The following is a 19,175-nucleotide window of genomic DNA, read 5'->3' on the forward strand; positions in this document are numbered from 1 at the left end:
TAAATTGGATTGGAATTTGTCTAAATGTTATGAAATCATCAAGTGCACATTGATGTGTCATATTACAAGGATAGCATTTATAACAGCTAGATTGCTACAGTATACTAGCACTCTTGAAGCATGTAGACTACCGCATTCGCAGTTATATCACACAAATGCCGTTCAATATACTTACAGCGACTTTCCCAATGTGCTTGCTTGACGGACAGGCTTGGAACCACCCCTTACTGCGGTGCTGGTCAAAAATATAAATATATCCTACTCCCATCCCCCTTCTTAGTGCTCTCAACATCCACCCCGGTCGCCGGTGGCTTTCACCGAGCGCCCCACCACAGCTTTGTATTTACGGGACGGATGCATTAGACAAAGACCAATTTTCTTTTTCTTTTTATTCTTTCATTTCTTTTTCAGTTTTTTTTTTTGTGGAGGGGTTTTTGCATATTCAATCGACTCTCCTAGGCTCTCAGTGACAGCTGCATTGCGGATTTAAGGTTAGTGATTAACAAGTGCCGCACTAAAAGTAACTTACATTACAGTGATACGCGCGCAAAAGCATCACTCCAGATTTGATTGCAACACTGCGTTACAGTATTTGTATTACAAAACAGCCCTCATCTGTATGTAGCACACTTGAGCTGACACCATTCAGTTATCGGGGCGCTGAAGTGTAAACTACACGGGGAAGATTATTCTTTCAAGCTCCTGCTTTCTATAAGCAAGATATCTACAGATGATCCGAAAGATCTGATAAAATGTCGCGGCCACTGTAAGTAACCACGTGGGCGTTTCGGGTGGCTTTTCCGAGACATTTTTGAGTGGGTGCTAATTCTCACTTTGAAGCGATTCCCTGATGCGCCTTTGAGATCACATAGCGCTGCAGCAGCTGGGGAGCAACTGCAAAGTCTAAAATAGGAAGGGTCTCTATGGCGTAGCTGACTTGGCGTTTTCACGATAACCTAGAGGCGTCGCACTCCTATTTAGGCAGCTAGCTGTGGTAGTCCCTCCTTGCGACCAATATTAGTGCACGTGCTCCAAATCAAGCTTGAATTTGAGAATGTTTGAAAACTTCCCTCGTTGATGTCAAAAGTGTTGTTGTAACTGGTAATTTAAATGAGGTCTTTGGGTGCACAGAATATTTGTGTCTTCAATGCATTTTTAAATTTGTTTTTATTTAAAATAAGTTGGTGTTTGATTTCTGTTGTCATTTATGAAAAGGATGATGCTAATGTTGACAGTAGGCCTATAAAATGATACAAATTATACCAGAAACACTTGTTTTGCATTCCTCCAAAAACATAAGCTGTTGTGGTTATTTAGTCTACAGTTTTCATCCAAACTGTCAGTTATGTACATGATAATGTGAGCTTGCCTAGTTGTGCGCTCAGTCTGTGGTTGTGCTGTTCCACTCACCTGGAATGTCATTTATGAAACAGAATATAGGCCCAGGGCTTGTCCTGTGTTCAGTGCCTTTTATATGATAGCCAGCCCATACTGGTGCAGTAATTCTAACAACATTGCAAAGCGTAAGCAAATACTGGATATGTGTGCAGTATATGTTCAGGGTTACCCCATGTTTGTTAGACAGAACATCTGTTGGTTTAAAGGTAAACATCCAGTGGAGAAAAATCCATGATCCATCCAACATAAATTCATGAAATGGATGGTTTGTTTTTGACAAATAAACAATAGCATAATCTTATGCTGTTACTGAAATAACTGTCCAATTCAAAAGAGTTCTGTAACACACACACGCATGCATGCACACGCACACACACACACACACACACACCTCTGCTTGCTTGTGTTGCTAAATATTCATTTTAAGTTACTTTGTCTGAAATTGATACCTGGGAAATTTATATTTGAACAATAACTATTCCCACCACTGGGGGGGAAGAGAAGAGTACATGATTGCCTTGGTGTGTTTTTGTCTGGGTGTGAACTGAAAATGTATGGAATGAGTTCAATGAAATGACTAAATCATTGCTTATGCAACAAGGAAACAAACATTAGGTGTTGGGGTGAAAAAGGTATAAGGTCCATGGAGTGCCAATGAATTTTTTACACTAACAATGGCCTCTAGATATAACTGTGGTTATAAATGAATCTGTCTCCAGGAAACTGCAGAGTTGTGCAGGAAATATGCTAGCCTCAGCATTCTGTCATGGTGTGTATGCAATGGGATGCTCTCAGGACCTGATCCCTTTGTAATTTAAAACCAATGGCATCCAAGTCCCATTAATAAGGAAAAATTGAAACCGGCAGTGATTCTAACGGACTCAAAATCAAAGCTGGATATTTACTGAAAGGCACTGTTGAACATGCAGCATCAGCATAATTAAAGAATCACGCACTTTTGAGATTGACTGTCGATTTAAATGTTATTTAAAACAGACAATATTAAAAGATCAACCAATCAAATTTTGATTAACACAGTGGCCTCAACAGACTGTATAAGAAAAAATACAATACAAGGGCTTGGAAGACTGAGTCAGTGATCCATTTTCAGCACAGAGAAGAGCAAATAGTTGACACCAACAGTGTATCTATGGTTCAGCTGTGGTTGGTGTGAGAAACATTGAACTTGAATTACATTGTTTTGTGAAGGTATAGAAGAGATGGCAGTCTTACTCTCCTACACTGCGTCCTTGTACCCAGTTCCTGCAGACCTGCACTGCACGTGTGTATGTGCTGTTACAAGCTGTTAGGTTAGGGCCCATGTTCCTGAGAAGCTGCAGATACAGTATGTGTGTATGAGCTGTTACAGGTTAAGTTAGGGCCCATAGAGCCTGGTGTAACTGATGTATTCTTCCTCTCCCTATTCTCCACAGATCCCTCGTGTGTCTGGTGCTAGTGTTTCACCATGGGGGTCAAGGCTGCTCTTCCCAAGTATGAGCTCTACTTCTACACCACTGTGCTCTTTGGGGCACTGCTCTGGGCAGCCGACTGGATCTTTGAGGCGTCTAGTGGTGAGCTGTCCAGAAGGGGGTGCAGCAAAGGGGCCGGTGTGGCCTAGATCCAGGGACTTAGACTTGAATCCTTGACCATTGTTTTCTCCAACTCCCACATCAAAAATGAATACTTTGATATTTTTAAGTAGTAGTACCATTTACAGCATTTTCACAATGTGACACTTGAAAATGACACTGAAATTCTAAACTCAAGGAATTTCTAGCTAACAGGTTGAAATTCCATTGCTGTCCATGTCTCCTGATAATTATGATATTAGACCAATTAAAGCACGAGGGAAGTGGCCGTAATAGGAAGCAGAATACTACCAATACACATAGGCAGAGTGCACACAAAGCATCCCCTGAGATCTAGATCCCTGACTTAATCATTTTTCCATCACTGAGATGTGCCTCACTGAAGCTATTTTAGCAATATGAGAGTGTCATATGACATATCAGGCAACGATCTCACTGGCGCTGGAGTAGTTTTACTGGGATGGCCACCGTAAAGTATGAGCATTCAACGCACTGCTGTGCCTTATAGAAGAGATGATCTTCTGAAATGGACAGATTTTTTTAAACTGCATCAACCACAGTGCAAACCTATCAGGGATTTGCTTAAGAAAGACAGGCATTCTAGTTCTACACCCAGCAATCAAACCAGCAACGATTGGGTTACAGGTCCTGCTCCTTTCCACTATACCACAATGCTGATTCTTCCCACTACACCACACTGTTGCCTAGGGTGTCCCCTCTTCAGAGGCTATCCTTAGTAAGGTTCAATGCTTCCACCTGGTGTGCTGACAGTTGGCATGGCAATCTGTTTCCAGCTGGTATACTTTGCATGTGGCAGATATGACTCTGGCAGTCATACAGGGCTTAAAGGCTCAGCTAGGACACCTTCAGAAATCTGATTGTGTCCCAGTGATGTCAGGAATGTAAAAGCAATTTATGTTCAGAATATGTTTGCGAAAAGCACACTGTGTGGACCTCTTTGTGCCATATGCTCATGCCAGTCCTCCCAGTTTGATGTCAGGTGGGATCTTTATTTCCAAGGGCACAGGGTGACAGCAAGAATAATCCCATCTGCAAAGTAGCTTATATACTTGGAAAGGCATTATTGTGGAATGAATTTATTTAAATGAATGGCCTTGTGTTGCATCAGAAATGTCGGGTTATGTAATGTTGCTGACATTAGCCTGAAATATTGCAAGGTGCGGGCATTGAAAGAGGGACAAACACTACAGTTTGTTTAAATAATCAGAGATCCACACTTACATTTCAGTTCATGTGGAATGTTAATAATTATTAGCTAATCCATTCCTTAAACCATTCCCCTTCTCAAACATACTAACATTATGTAATTACACTCACTGAGCACTTTATTAGGAACACTATACTACTACGGGGTAGGGCCTCCTTTTGCTCTCAAAACAGCCTCAATTCTTCATGGCATGGATTCCACAAGATGTTGGAAACATTCCCTTGAGATTCTGGTCCATGTTGACATGATTGCATCACGCAATTTCTGCAGATTTGTGAGCTGCACATTCATGCTGCTAATCTCCCATTCTACCACATCCCAAAGGTGTTCTATTGCAGTGTTTCTCAATCCTACTCCTGGAAGCCCACTGTCCTGCATATCTTCTGTTTATCCTTGCTCTACCTACCTGACTGAACTCATCAGTGGTACTTTCGATTAGCTGAGCACACCTGGTTTAATCAACAGAGGTGTACAGAGACATCATTATCTGTATCTGTTCAACCAACAAAATTATCTGTCTCTGTATCTGTATTCAAATATTAGACCGGACGTGGGTGTGGTTTATACAGGAAGTCACGTTAAATTGGGCAATTGAGGTTAGGTTGCGGGGATTTGAAAGAAATCCAGCTGCCACACCAGGCTTTTGTCTCACTAGCTCCCGCACATGAAGCCTCCTCCTCCATGATGTAAGAGTTTCCCTGAGTGATAGCCGGGAATGGTCAGCCTCGGTGGGGGCAACTACAGAATATAGCGATCACTTTTCAAAAATGTGTAGTAAATGAAATGACTAGTTAGTGAAATCAAAGTCCTATGTTGCAAACAGAATGGCCATTTTTATCTTGTGGACATCCACAATGATATGAATCAATCTGAAGAAACATAATTGCTGACGCACACACATGTCAATCATGGCTTTTTTTTCCGAATAAGAACGAGCAACTTTGGGTAGAAGAAATATCTGTTTCCATTGATTGATTGGTATTAAAGTGTGCCAAGAAACATTCCCCACACCATTACACCACTGCCACAGCCTGGACTGTTGACACAAGGCAAGATTGGGCCAATGGATTCATGCTGGGCACCAAATTCTGACCCTACCACCTGTGTGCCACAGCAGAAATCGAGATCATCAGACCAGGCTACGTTTTTCCCAGTCTTCAACTGTCCAGTTTTGGTGAGCCTGTGCCCACTGCAGCCTCCGCTTTCTGTTCTTGACTGACAGAAGTGGAACCTGACGTGGTCTTCTGCTGTTGTAGCCCATCTGCTCAAGATTTGACGTGTTCTGCATTCTGATGATGCCTTTTCTGCTCACCACAATTGTACAGAGTGGTTATCTGAGTTACTGTAGCCTGGTCAGCTCAAACCAGTTGGCCATTCTCCATAACCTCTCTCATCAACAAAGTGTTTCCATTAGCAGAATGCTGCTCACTGGATGTTTTTTGTTTTTGGCACCATTCTGAGTAAACTCTAAAGACTGCTGTGTGTGAAAATCCTAGGAGATCAGCAGTACAGAATGACTCAAACCAGCCCTGTCTGGCACCAACAATCATGCCATGGTCAAAATCACTGAGATCACATTTGCTTCCCCATTCTGATGGTGATGTGAACATAAACTGGAGCTCCTGACCCGTATCTGCATGATTTTATGCATTGCACTGCTGCCACACGATTAGGCTGATTAGGTAATTGCATGAATAATAGGTGTACAGGTGTTCCTAATGAAGTGTTGCAGTGAGTGTATATGTTGTATAGAAAAATACATACAAAAACTGCTTTTTAACATAAGTTGACACTTGACAATGTTTATGTTAAAAGGTATTTCATACATTTTCTAGTATAATTGAAGGCTTGTTTCCCTGTCTAGTTAAGACATACTGACTACACAGGGATCTGCTGCCATCCCAGAATGCATTGCTGTGTATTGGAGTAAGGGCAGGGTGAATATTCCAGTAGGCATGCAGAACATGTGGTGAGGGTTATATGCCTGCATTAATAAACTGGAATAGAATGGAGGATGTTACAGTACTGGTCAGGAAGATGGTACAAATGTTGATATTAATAACATATTATTTATCTTATTAACAAGCATATCTGTGGCATAGCTTGGGGTATGCCCAGTCAAACCCAAGCATAAATTTTTAGCAATTTCCCTATGGCAGTTTTACAACAGAGTTTCAAGTTTGGTTTTAATATCCCAAGCTAATATGATGACATTTTGTCAAAAATGCCAAAGCCCTGAGAATACACTGGCAAAATAAAAGGCAAACTCTATGTTCACTTTGAAAAAAATCCAAATGATCAAATGCCAACTGGCTTGTTACTAGAAAACTAGTCACTAACGAAACATGAATTTCTACTCAGGAGCAAGTGCATTTTGTCAATCATGTGTTTTGATAAATGGATGACATTGTTGAAAAAAGCCAATGTGACAACTAGCTTTTCAGTTCCATGAAACAGAATGAAATCAGTGGTAGCACAGCCAAGTTGGTCCATTTATACATACAGTATGTACCAAGACCATAACACACTGACAGCCAAGTGACAACCCTGCCCTGTATCCCACCTCCTGGTTTGGATTGGAGGATTTGTCAATGCCCCCTGTAAGCATCTACCTGCAGGGGCATGTAATTATCCTTTACCTGTAGGTTCTTGTAATTATGTCTTACCTGCAGGTGCTTGTCATCATTCATTACCCACATGTGCTTGTAATTATCCATTACCAGCAGGTGCCCGTAATTATCCATTACCTGCAGATTGCTTCGAATTGTCCATTACCTGCAGGTGATTGTAATTATACATTACCTGTTCCTGCAAAGCATGTGGTTAGGCTGATTGGGTTGAACACTGTCCATGTCACCACAGCTCAGGTGGTGATGGACCATTGCAACTGCCCAGGCTGCAGTCAAACAATGGGGGACTCAGGCTAGTTTTTGATTGGGTGCAACTTTTCCACAATAACAAGCATGAATAATGTTCTGTAAATTATATCCATATTGTGTTGTATTTGGAAGCTAGCGCTGTTTCCATGTATGAATGAAGGCAATCATTTTGAGAACAGACTGCGGAACATATGCGTTGCAAATGTGTATTTATGGGAGAGCCCAAATGTAATAAATTGAAAATGAATCTCAGTTTGACCTGAATTATTTCTGTACTTTTAGAGCATGCAAACAGAAAAGCCTTCAAGGAGAGTGTGAAGCCAGGATGGCATTACTTTGGCAGGAAGATGGTGAGTAAGAAACTTAAAGTAGTGATATGAAACATTTCAGGAATAATTGCAGATAATAAAATATCATTGAATGTCATATAATGTTCTAATGAGGAGAAAGTTTTTAAAAGTTGTTTTTGGGAAGTACTGCTTTTACTGTATGTATATAGTAGTTATGCGTAATTGCATGGGAAATGTGCAGGACTTTCAGTGGCAGCTTGAGTTTTACAGCAGATGAAGTTTAGGGTCTTACTTAATGTAAATACATTTAAAAGTATGGTTTCACACTTATTTATATCTAGCCCTTATTTATCTAGACCATGGTTGAATTTCTGTGGGAGTCACATCAAAGCTGTAAAATACTGTAAAAAAAATACCTCTTAATATCATCTCATATGGGACTGTTCAAACATTTATTTTTTGTCTTGCTTTTTAGGATGTGGCAGATTTCGAATGGGTGATGTGGTTCACAACGTTCCGGAGCCACATTCTCTTTGCTCTGTCTGGTCACGTGATTTTTGCCAAGATCTGCTCAATGCTGTCCCCTAAGGTGTGTTGGACGCTTGGGCCACGGAGCGGGTTTGTCTTTAGAGGGCCGCCCAGTATAGGACAAAGCATCAGCAAACTGGACCTGCAATGAGCCAGACCTGTGGACAGGCTACATTTAAATAGCGTATTCTGTTGTACTGCATGCATGTATGGACCTGTAGGCACAGTCTGTCAGCTGGGCAGCTGTGTGGTGGTAAGTAAGGGGCAGGTCTCGTAACTCACACAAGGTCACAAGTTCAATTTACAAATGGGCCACCGTTGTTGTACCCTTGGGCAAGATACTTAATCTGAACTGTATTAATAAAGATCCAGCTGTATATAGGATAACATAAAAATGGTAATACATGTAGGACCGTATTCTCCCATGCGCTACGCAGCTACGCACTTTTTTGCCTACTTTTTTTTCTTGACTTAAATCGAAGATTTGTGCGCCATGAAGGCAGTTCCACGCTTCGGGCAGTGCAACCCCAAAATCTGGAAGTTTCTTATGTAAACACCATTTACGCGTATTCTGCCCTTGACTTACATGCTTTTCAGCTATGCGCTTCTGAGGGCTGTAGTAAGTCAAGCGCCACTATATGGCGAAACACCATATTGTCTTTTAAGTCGGCAGTAGGCCTACTTTTAACATTATTATATATGTACAAATAAAGTTTAAATCTACGATATTTGTGTGTCATTATTTTTAAACTGCATTAACATTACATTGTTAAACAGAAAAAAAACGTTTTACATCACATGGTGTTGTGAACAAGCCTGGTAAATTATTAGTTCAATTAGAATAAAACAGAAATATCAATTAAGATGAGTATAAATAGCAGAGCATTACCCATTCATTAATCAATTTAGCTAATAGAGAGTACTTTGGAAGAGTAATGATGAGTGATTACTAATGAATTCTTAATAATAGGCCACTCAGCATGAGTTTAAGCGTGAACATGCATTTTGTTGCACCTTTTCCTCAATAGTGTGTTTTTATTAATGAATCTCCACACGTCAAACATGTCTTCATACATAGGCCCAGCACATGTGTCGTTTGGTATATTTACTTAATTTTTGGGTTTATGTCATACATAGAAACAAATGCTTTCCTTTGAGACGATTCATAATATAGCTCTCCCTTTGCATTTATTTTCAAATTCAGAGTCTGGTTTATGGTTTGAATGGATTTCAATGACATTCACATTGTAAATGTGTAAGTCCATGTTCCACATTTTCCTGACAGCCAAAATAACTGAGGTTGTGACTCAGTCTACTTCTGTTTTAAATAAATCATGGCTCTTTCATGAGCCCGTCTTCATTCTGAACTTAAGCGCTGTGGGCGTGATCGGAGCACGTAGGGGAGAATACGTGTAACTGGAGTCGTGCAAATAAGGACTTACGTGCGAATGGGAGAATACGGCCCATAAGCTGCTCTGCATTCAGCATATTAGCACATCCTGTTGTGGTGGAAGGTGTGTGAATAACCTGTGTGTTGCATGATTAATATGTTAACATGTACCTGGTCCTGGATATCCATATTGTAAACCAAATCCTGGTTTTGATCTGCTTAATGTAAGAGGATGTTCATCGTGTGATGATGTTATAAATAATAAGAACTAGAAGTGCATTTTAAGTTTTCTGCTAAAGGTCAACATGTACTTTGAAATGCACCAGAGACTGTGTTCATTTGTTTAGTATATCCAACCAAACAATGTCCCTGCTTTTGTGCAGAAAAAGTCTATGCATATCATGCGGCACACACATGTTGTTCAAAGAACAATAAATGTATTTTGTCTTTTTATATTGCAAGACATGCTTCAAAAATGCCTTTAAATGGTTAACACAGGGTTTGCCAGAGAAACAGTTAAATGTTTAAGGCAGTCAGAGACACAGTAATATGTCTAAAGCAGTCAGAGAAACAGAGGCTGTCCTTGTTCTTGGGGGTGATACCATTGCACTTTTAGCCTTGCATAATATTGCAGAGCTGTTCTCCAATATGCTAAATTAATGAATTTCCCAGATTTTGCTCCAATAGTGCTTCATATTGTGGTGTTTTATATTGCAATTTCTGCACATATTTCTTTTTAAAATCTGTTCTTATTTTCCTTTAATTTGCTATCAATGAAGCTTGGTTTTGATGGATGCAAGGTAACCATATGAATGACTAACTTTCATTTACAGCATATTCATTTTATTCCTGTCCCATACTAGACGAGCCCCATATGGCATGCTTTTGACAATCATACACAAAGAGTAGTAACCTTCAAAGAGTAATCCTCCAGCCCTTTCTTAATATAATGTTATTTAGGGTACATTTAACATTCCAATTTAAAAACATAAACTCACTATTTAGTAATGATTTGTGATGTTACTAATATGAGTGAATGATGGAGATTGATGTTATTTCAGAATATGGATGAAGCCAAATGGTAGACAGGATGTTAGAGGGGAACTCCTCAAAATGTTATGCATCCGAATAAAATCTGAGATGACATGAGTTAATATTCCTCATGTCAGAAGACACAAGACATTGTGAAGCTGCCATATTATAACTTTTTTACATATTAATTATTAATTATTATAAATATTAATTTACATATTAAGGACATATGTTATTAAATAAGCAATTACTAATAAGCAGTTAAAAAATTATTAATTACTAAATAGGCAATTATGCATGATTATGTAATGACAATGTAATAAGTTGTGTTAGTGCAGAATGTCTCCTTGAGGCAATAATAAGGCTTTGTTTTGCTCCACAGCGCAGGTCCTTTATTTACATGCTGTATGGGTCGATCGCTGTCTTTGTTAGCATGGGCTGGACCTACATCACCCTGGTGCTGTCCCACTGCATCGTCCTCTACAGCGTGTCTCTGGCCAAAAGGAAGTGGCTCTGCTTCCTGGCTGGGCTCACCAGCCTGGCCACCTTCAAGATGGAGCCATTTGTCTCCTGGCAGGTGCGTTACAGTTGCACTAACCTCCAGAGAAAAAACAAACACACAAATATATTTGTCAGAGTTAAATGAGCACTTACAGAGCCCTCCAAACATAAAAGGCCAGTGGGTGTCTACCCTTGATTTCTTTTTATTTGTGGAGATTGCATTTGGAGCAAGAAGGCATACACCAGCATGAAAACCAGAGAACTGACTATGGCAGAAAAAGCAGCTAATCTGTAAGAAGAGAAAACAAAAAAGTCATTAAGAACCATAGTACAGGAAATGGCTATATCAAGTACAGCAGTTCTGAAAAAAAAACACTGGACTTCAAAATAAACACAGAGCAGATTGCCCACAGAAAACAACTGCAACTGATGACAGAAAAATCCTAAGAGCTGTGAAGAAAAACTCTAAAACAACAGTCAGTGACATCACCACCAGTGTACAGAGTGCAGGTGTGAAAGTATCACAATGCAAGATGCAAACCTCTTCTCAGCAGCAAGAATTGAAAGAATTCTTAGATTAGATTAGATTAGATTAGATTAGATAGATTAGAATTCGCATAAAAATATAGAGACAAGTCAGAAGGGTTCTTGAACAAAGTTTTATGGACAGATGAAACCAAAATAAACCTTCACCAAAGTGATGGAAAGCTAGATGTGTGGAGAAAGATAGGAACTGCCCATGATCCAAACCATTCCACCTCATCTGTGAAACATAGAGGAAGTAATGTCATGGCCTGGGCATGTATGGCTGCTTCTGGAACTGGCTAACTCATCTTTATTGATGATGTAACAGATGATGGCAGCAGCAGGATGAATTCAGAAGTGTACAGATGGATTTTGTCTGGCTATGTACAAAGCAGTTCCTCCAATCTCATTGGCCGCTACTTCATCCTGCAACAGGACAATGACCCCAAACACACCACCCTTTCAACCAAAGCTTTTATCAATGACAAAAAGTGGAATGTTTTAGACTGGCCAAGTTAGACAGCAAATCTAAATGCAATCATGCATTTTACTTGCTGAAGAGGAGATTGAAGACAGAGAGCCCCCACAACAAACATCAACTGAAAGCAGCTGCAGTGAAGGCCTGGAAAAGCATTTCCAAAGAAGATACCACACATTTGGTAATGTCAGTGGATTGTAGACTTGAGGCAGTCATTGCATCAAAGGGCCATGCAAGCAAATATTAGACCTTATCACTTTGATTTGTTTTGAAATTCATCTTTGAACTTACTTTTGCACATCTGAAAAAAGGGGACTCAGCATTAAATTGGCTCTTTCTATATAATGATAAAAACATATGTGCATGTAAATAGCATGAAATAAAAGCTGAAAGCTAGTCTCTACTTTGGTCTCATAGTCATTTTTTCATCTCAGATGCAAATGCCTAAAGTAGCAAAAAATATCAAATTCCACTCTAAGGTTAACATACTTGTGGAGGCCACTGTATAGTGTTAAGTTAACACTACTGATTTTGCTGTGTTCCAAAGCCCAGGACTAAGGCTAAATGGTAAGCATTGTCAGTCCTTTTATTTTCCTGGGCTTTTTTGAAGATCCTTGCATAACTAAGAGAGTTCTGAGTTTATGAGTGTGCATGTTTTTGTGCTCTGACACAGTGTACTTTTCCTGTTGTCCTTCAGGCTGGCTTTGTGACTGGAAGCTTCAGCCTCCAAGATGTGCTGTTTTATGGGGGCTGTGGCTTCTCTGTCATGCGCTGCATGAGCTTTGCCCTGGAGAACTGTGAGAAAAAGGATGGCAACTACAGCTTCATGGATCTGCTCAAGTACAACTTCTACCTCCCCTTCTTCTACTTTGGACCCGTCATGACTTTTGATAGATTCCATGTGCAAGTGAGTCCCTCTGCTACATTCATGTGATTCTGCTGAAAGTGTTGTAACTGTTCTAACTGTTGTAGCAGCAGTATGACATTTTGGGAAAAGTATGTAGCCACATGGAGAAGACTGATTGTGTGTATCACTCTGTGCTTTCTGTCACTGAGATTTACATTGATTGCTGCCTGTGTTCAATTTGTACAAAAGGTGCTCTGGCAACACATTAAATGATATATATGGAAAATATATTTGAATATATGTGAAAAATCATGCATACTTCCCACACTATATTACATTTTGTTTGTTAAATGTTTTAGTCAATGTCAATTAAGCATTTGAGTTTATTAGCACTGCAGCAGCAACCACTTACCCTGTGTAGGCTTGTAGGGCAAGGCATGCACAATCCTTACATAAACAGGCAGGAATGCTGCCACTAGTATTCACACTACAAGTCCCACCAGGAGGCAAATGCCACCGTAGGATGGGCATATCCTCCTGACACTAACTGAGTAACTAACAGGCCCCCACATGAGTCACAGGGTGTCAGGAGTGGAGCAACAAGGGGACCCCTGGCCCACCTACCCACCCCTTTCCCCTCAGGAATGAAGCCAATCTATTCCACCGATGAAGGTTCCTGGTCAGAAAATGACATGTTTTGTTCCTGGGCCGTAGGGCTCAGTCTGCTCTTGAAACACACACTTTTACTGCCTGAAACTCTCAGGAGCCTGTTATGCATACATTATGAAAATATATTTATCACAGATGTAATTGATGAATATAATTTCATTTGCAATATACAATAGTATGTAATATAAGCACAGTATTACATAGGTTAAAGTGTAAACAACTAATACAATGTCTAATGTATTCAGTATATTTTGACACATTTAAAATAGAGAGCTCTTCAATGTATAATACCATTTTATAATGGTTCAAAAAACGTCTACCTAATGAAAAACATCTGATTCAATTAATAACAATGCTTTCCCTTTGAAGCTCCTTTCATGTCCCATCTAAGTGCTTTGACTCTGACTCTGACTCACTTTGACTCCTCCAGGCCAACAATCCTGACTTGACTCGTAAGCAGGGGGAAATGTGGAATATCAGAACCCAGGCCCTGTTGCACCTGGGAGCAATTTTGGTGGTGGATGTCTTCTTTCATTTCCTGTATATTCTGACCATACCCACTGACATGAAGTTGGTGAGGCAGCTGTCAGACTGGTCCCTAGGTCAGTAAGCATCTCCTCATATGAGAATGTGAGTGTGTTCAAATGAGATAGCTTTGTGACCATGACCCTGGTAAGACTGTGGGTGCAGTCAGAGATTATGCCCATTCCCTTCCACTGCCCCCCAGAGACATAAAAATCATTTTAATTGAAGAGCACTCTTCTCAGCCCCTGCAGATTACAACCCTGAGTAAGACTGTATCTGGGTAAACAAAAATATTTTAATAAATTTGATTAGTGAATATGAATAATTTATTCCAGTTATATCAAAACATGTGAGATTTGTTCTAGAATTTGTACTGTGTTAAAATAGTATTTCACACTGATTCAAGATGTCTCACTCTCTCTTCTTCTGTGGTGTAACCCCCAAGCTGGTCTGGCCTATTCTAACCTGGTATATGACTGGGTCAAAGCAGCTGTGATGTTTGGAGTCATTAACACGGTGTCCAGACTCGACCATCTTGACCCGCCTCAGCCCCCAAAATGTATCACCATGTTGTACGTCTTCGCTGAAACGTAAGTGAGAAACTTCCACACCTGGGCAGATTACATATCCCTGTTTATTACTGAGACAATAGGTCACTCTGAATCCACTCTATTAAACAGGGTCCCCCAAAAGTCACACCCCGTGGCAATTTTAATTCAAGCAAAAAAAAAATCATAATAATGGTCAAATTGTTAGCCATTAACTCATTAATTCACACAATTCTTGTATTTGATGACCACACAATGGCTTTTTGTGAACCAAGTAAGAGTCCCTCCCATGTCCTCTATTGGTACCATTCTTGGGTTGGTGAAGCAAGTGTGGGAAAATGGTTTAGAATACTTGATGTTTCATCCCCAGAATGTCAGCTCAGAATGTCAGAAATATCTCTAGTATGTCATTAAAATATCCTTATCACCCTGAAACAATTCCACACACAGTGAACATGTCTTCCATTGGCAAACTCATAGCTTCATAAAATACACCTGTATATCTTCCCTCTAGCAATTTCACTGACATATGTAGAACTTGTGGATACGTATGGAACACTTAACATATACAGTACATAAGTATGGCCAGACACACGTGGTTTCAATTTATTTTTTCAGCCAGGGTAAAAGAATAATGCTGTTTTATTTAATATTCTCTGTGTAAATTTGGTGGAGGTCAAGCTAACTCTCTCATTTATTTGCAGGCACTTTGACAGAGGTATAAATGACTGGCTCTGCAAGTGAGTGTTGAGGACATGCTGCACAGTTACATTACCACAGTAGTGCCTCTCCCAATAGCCTGCGGTAGTCCATGTTCCTTCCATAGTCTGATGTAGGGCACACTCACATCCCATCCCTCTGTAGGCCACACCCCAAAGCCTGCCACACCCATATGCACAATTTCAACAAATTATGGTGGCAGAGTTTAAACTTAGTTGGGTACTTATTATAAATTGATACCTTGTGAAATTCTGCTTCTTGTGAAGAAACCTCCTGAACCATAAAATATTCCACAATCATAATGGTCAATTCATATTTTATCAAACTACTGTTGGAAAGAAGCAGGCTCAGAAATATGCCACTGTGGAAAAATTCCTACTGTACCTGCGCCGACAATATGCACAGCAGGGAAAATATACCTATGTCTTGTCTGAAAACCTATTGGCAGGTATGTTTATGACTACCTGGGTGGGAACCACGATCGGATCTTCTGGGAGCTGATTGCCACAATCTCCACCTTCTCTGTCACTACCCTGTGGTTGGGACCCTGTGAGATCGTCTACATCTGGTCTTTCTTCAACTGCTTTGGCCTCAACTTTGAGTTGTGGGTTGCTAAGTTCTTCTCTCTGGAGCCCTTTGCTTCCATCGAGGTAAGGCACTTGCATTGACAGTACCCCTTCCATAGCCTGCTGAAGGCCACACCCATGCTACTCGCATAGCCTGCTACAGGCTATGCCCCTCCCATAGCCTACTGTTGGCCATATCTACCCCCCTCCCACAGCCTGCTGTAGACCACACTCATGCCCCTCCATTATCTTGTTGTAAGCCACACCCCTCCTGTAGACTGCAATAAGCCAAACCCACACCACTCCCATATCTTACTGTAGGCGACACACTGCCAATAGCGAGCTCTAGGGCACACCACTCCCATAGTTTGCTGTTATTCACATTGCAAGTCCCATAATGCACTCGATTCCAGGGGGTGCTCATTGGAGAATAGGCTCTACTCCACTCATATCATCTGAGCAGCTGATGAATCTCTAGTTCCCTGCAAGTGGTGAAACAGGAAGATTGATCACACGTAAATCTCATATACAAATGTGACAGCTGTCATTTCAGATAATGTTTTTTATTATACAGATTAAGATTATACATGAATAAACTTGTGAATATGAACTTTATAATGAAAAGTATAACAATTACTGTTACATTATGAACACATGACCCGGTCCACAGCGGGCGCTGTCAGAGTCCATGTCCCGGAGGATCAGGGGTGTGTTCAATGCTGCCAACTTCTGGGCCATTGTGCTCTACAATGTCCTGTCCCTCAACAGCCTGGAGTTCGCCAAGCTCGTGGCTAGGAGACTTCTTGTCAAAGGTAACCCATCTCTGCCCCTCTATAGAGATTAACTACTGATCATGAGACAACATAACACACGCAATATGTACCTATGCCTTCCTAACAATCTGTCAGCATACCCTTACGGCAAAGTAATATATGTCAATGGATGACTAAATATGAGATGCAAAATATGTATAGAACAGCTTTTAGAATGTTAATATACACTGTCCATCACAAAATATGTAAATTATTTCATATATGCAGTTGTATGCATATACTGTAGAATAGCTGCCTTTACCCTGACGCTTATTGCGCCGTTTGAAGTTGTTGAAGTTTGCTGTTTGAAGGTGTATCATATTAGTTGCCCTATAGGCTGTAATTGTACAAATCTGATAGTACTGTGTCCTCAAACAGACCTTGCTCTCAGCTGAGAACTGTCTCATTGTGGAACTGTACACATCCTGTCCCCGTACTGTCGCTATACTTACTGTATGCACTTTTGTAAGTCGCTTTGGATAAAAGCGTCTGCTAAATAAATAAATGTAAATGTAAATGTAAATATATTTGACAATATAAGTACATTGATACTGATATTGAATGTATATTGTAGATTGATATACTGTCAAACATATGCATTATCTATTATTCCTGACAACATTGACAAAAGACAATGGATATGTTCTTTGTTGGTCTTAAGGGATGTGTAGTTTTCCATGCAGGAACTGTCCGTAAGAGTGAACTGGAGATTTATGATACATATTTACTTGCTTTACTTTTTACTTACAAGAAACGTCAAGAACCAAGTGGGAGTTTAAGCAAGAGTTCAAAAGTTCAAGTTCAAGTTTATAATCCTGTAGACAACACTATGTGCACTTTGAATCACCTTTTGAAGGCAAGTTATGAGGAAAGATCTACTATATTGCCCCCTGCAGGATTCCCAGTGTCAACGCTGTCCGTGCTGTTTGTGACTTACTGTGGGGTGCAGCTAGTGAAGGAGCGAGAGCGGAAGCTGGCCCTGCAGGAGGAGGCTGCTGCAGATGCTGCCCAGGCCAAGGAAGAGCCAGGAAAAGCCAAAGTGGAATAGAGTCCCTGGTTAGTTCTCAGCTCCCACCAGTCACTGTCACTCATCTATGAGCTTGACACACTGCCACAGCTTCATCATGGCGATTAGACCCACCTGTGGTTTATAAAACAAGGCAATTTAATTGTGAACCGTCCCGAAGTGCTCTTGCTGTGAAATAATGCCACCGACCCCGAGACATATGTTGTACCACTGGTGCGTTAATTTATTTGCTTTTTTAAATGGAAACAGATGTTAAGAGAATAGGCTGCGGCTGACTCACTTGCCAGGTATAATATCTGCAGGAATCATGATGTGACAATTAATATATTAAAAAAATCTATGGTCTTAATTTGCGTGTGAGTGTACTCTTGTTTCCTGTCAGTATTCCCAACAACTAACAGCAAGAAACACTGCTGATGCTTTTTATGAATATTTTTATGAACCGTGTGTGATTTTGGTGATTTCTGGCGCCTGCAGTTAGCACAGAGTATATATATCTCACTCATTGCTGTTGATGGAAATATCAGCTGTTACACTTCACAACTCTCTGCTGTCCCACTACTGTGCCCATGACAATCTAGAACACTGTCCCTCTGACGCCATGGCCTACATTAGACTCCGAAAGGCGATAGCCATGCTATAAATACTGCTGAGTGCATTTGTCCCCTCGTTAAAGCTAGTGCACCACGTGGTATATGAGGAGACTGAAACAAGTTGTCACTGCTCAACTCAGGCAAAACTGTTAGCACACTGGTATGGACCATGCCGGCTGCTGTGTTCTCCTGCGCTGCCATTTTGTTTAGACTCAGAGATCTGGAGAAGTTGATATGATTCGTTGAAAACTACTAATTCTACTAATTTTCAAACAGACATTAGCAAATCAGCAAATTGGCAAATCGTACCACATATCACAAATATAATGAACAAGTTTCAAAGACATGTCTGATTGACATGCATCTAGCCACTAGTCACATTTTGCTGTTTAAAAGGTGAGCATGTTGAAAGACAAGGTACCAGCCAAGGACAGATTTAATCTGCTCCCTTTCACAAAAATGTCAGGCTCTGATATCAGTGCATGAGATTCCCCCTCACTATTTCACAAGCCACACATAGAGACGTCATTCATAGCACCCTGAAACAAGTTTTTTTTCCATATGGGTTTTTATAAAATGTGCTTTGAAAGTATAGGGTGTACAATTTAGAAACAGTGTTGAAACAATGTTGCCAACCCATTGGATTATCAACACCATAGACCACCACGGCCCTCATGATCCTAAAATATAACATTCAGAAATACTGGCCAATCATCACTGAGCAACAGGGGAAACAGGAATCAAATCAGGCAGCACACCATCATTTATTCAATGCTCCAAGCCCTGAAGGAACATAGATTCAAGCCAAAAACATAATGATCTGTTTAACTAATTAAATTTAGCAGATCATCAAATCATTTTCAGAAGTGCTTTCTGTTATGCTCAATTCCCCTTTTACTGACTAAAGTGAGACTTCGACACCATGAATGACCTGTAATGATTTTCAATCTTTTTTTTTTTTTCTGAGAATTAATTTACCTCTAAAGGTAAATTGTACTGGAACCACAGACAGATGGATATTTGTGGAGGG

The 19,175-nt window shown here is 40.4% G+C and overlaps 1 protein-coding gene across 1 annotated transcript; it reads left to right on the top strand.

Moving 5' to 3' along the window:
* The first annotated feature begins 333 nt into the window (after positions 1-333).
* Positions 334-17,863, top strand: LOC118770977 (protein-cysteine N-palmitoyltransferase HHAT-like protein). Its single transcript, XM_036518781.1, has 12 exons — positions 334-491; positions 2,832-2,969; positions 7,377-7,444; positions 7,860-7,973; positions 10,717-10,911; positions 12,536-12,745; positions 13,785-13,956; positions 14,325-14,469; positions 15,132-15,167; positions 15,596-15,797; positions 16,384-16,525; positions 17,422-17,863. The coding sequence occupies exons 2-12, from the start codon at positions 2,864-2,866 to the stop codon at positions 17,571-17,573; spliced, it is 1,542 nt and encodes a 513-aa protein (XP_036374674.1). The 5' UTR covers positions 334-491; positions 2,832-2,863; the 3' UTR covers positions 17,574-17,863.
* Positions 17,864-19,175: the final 1,312 nt, after the last annotated feature.

The sequence above is a fragment of the Megalops cyprinoides genome, chromosome 24, assembly GCF_013368585.1.
Source record: "Megalops cyprinoides isolate fMegCyp1 chromosome 24, fMegCyp1.pri, whole genome shotgun sequence".
NCBI classification, from domain to species: Eukaryota; Metazoa; Chordata; class Actinopteri; order Elopiformes; family Megalopidae; genus Megalops; species Megalops cyprinoides.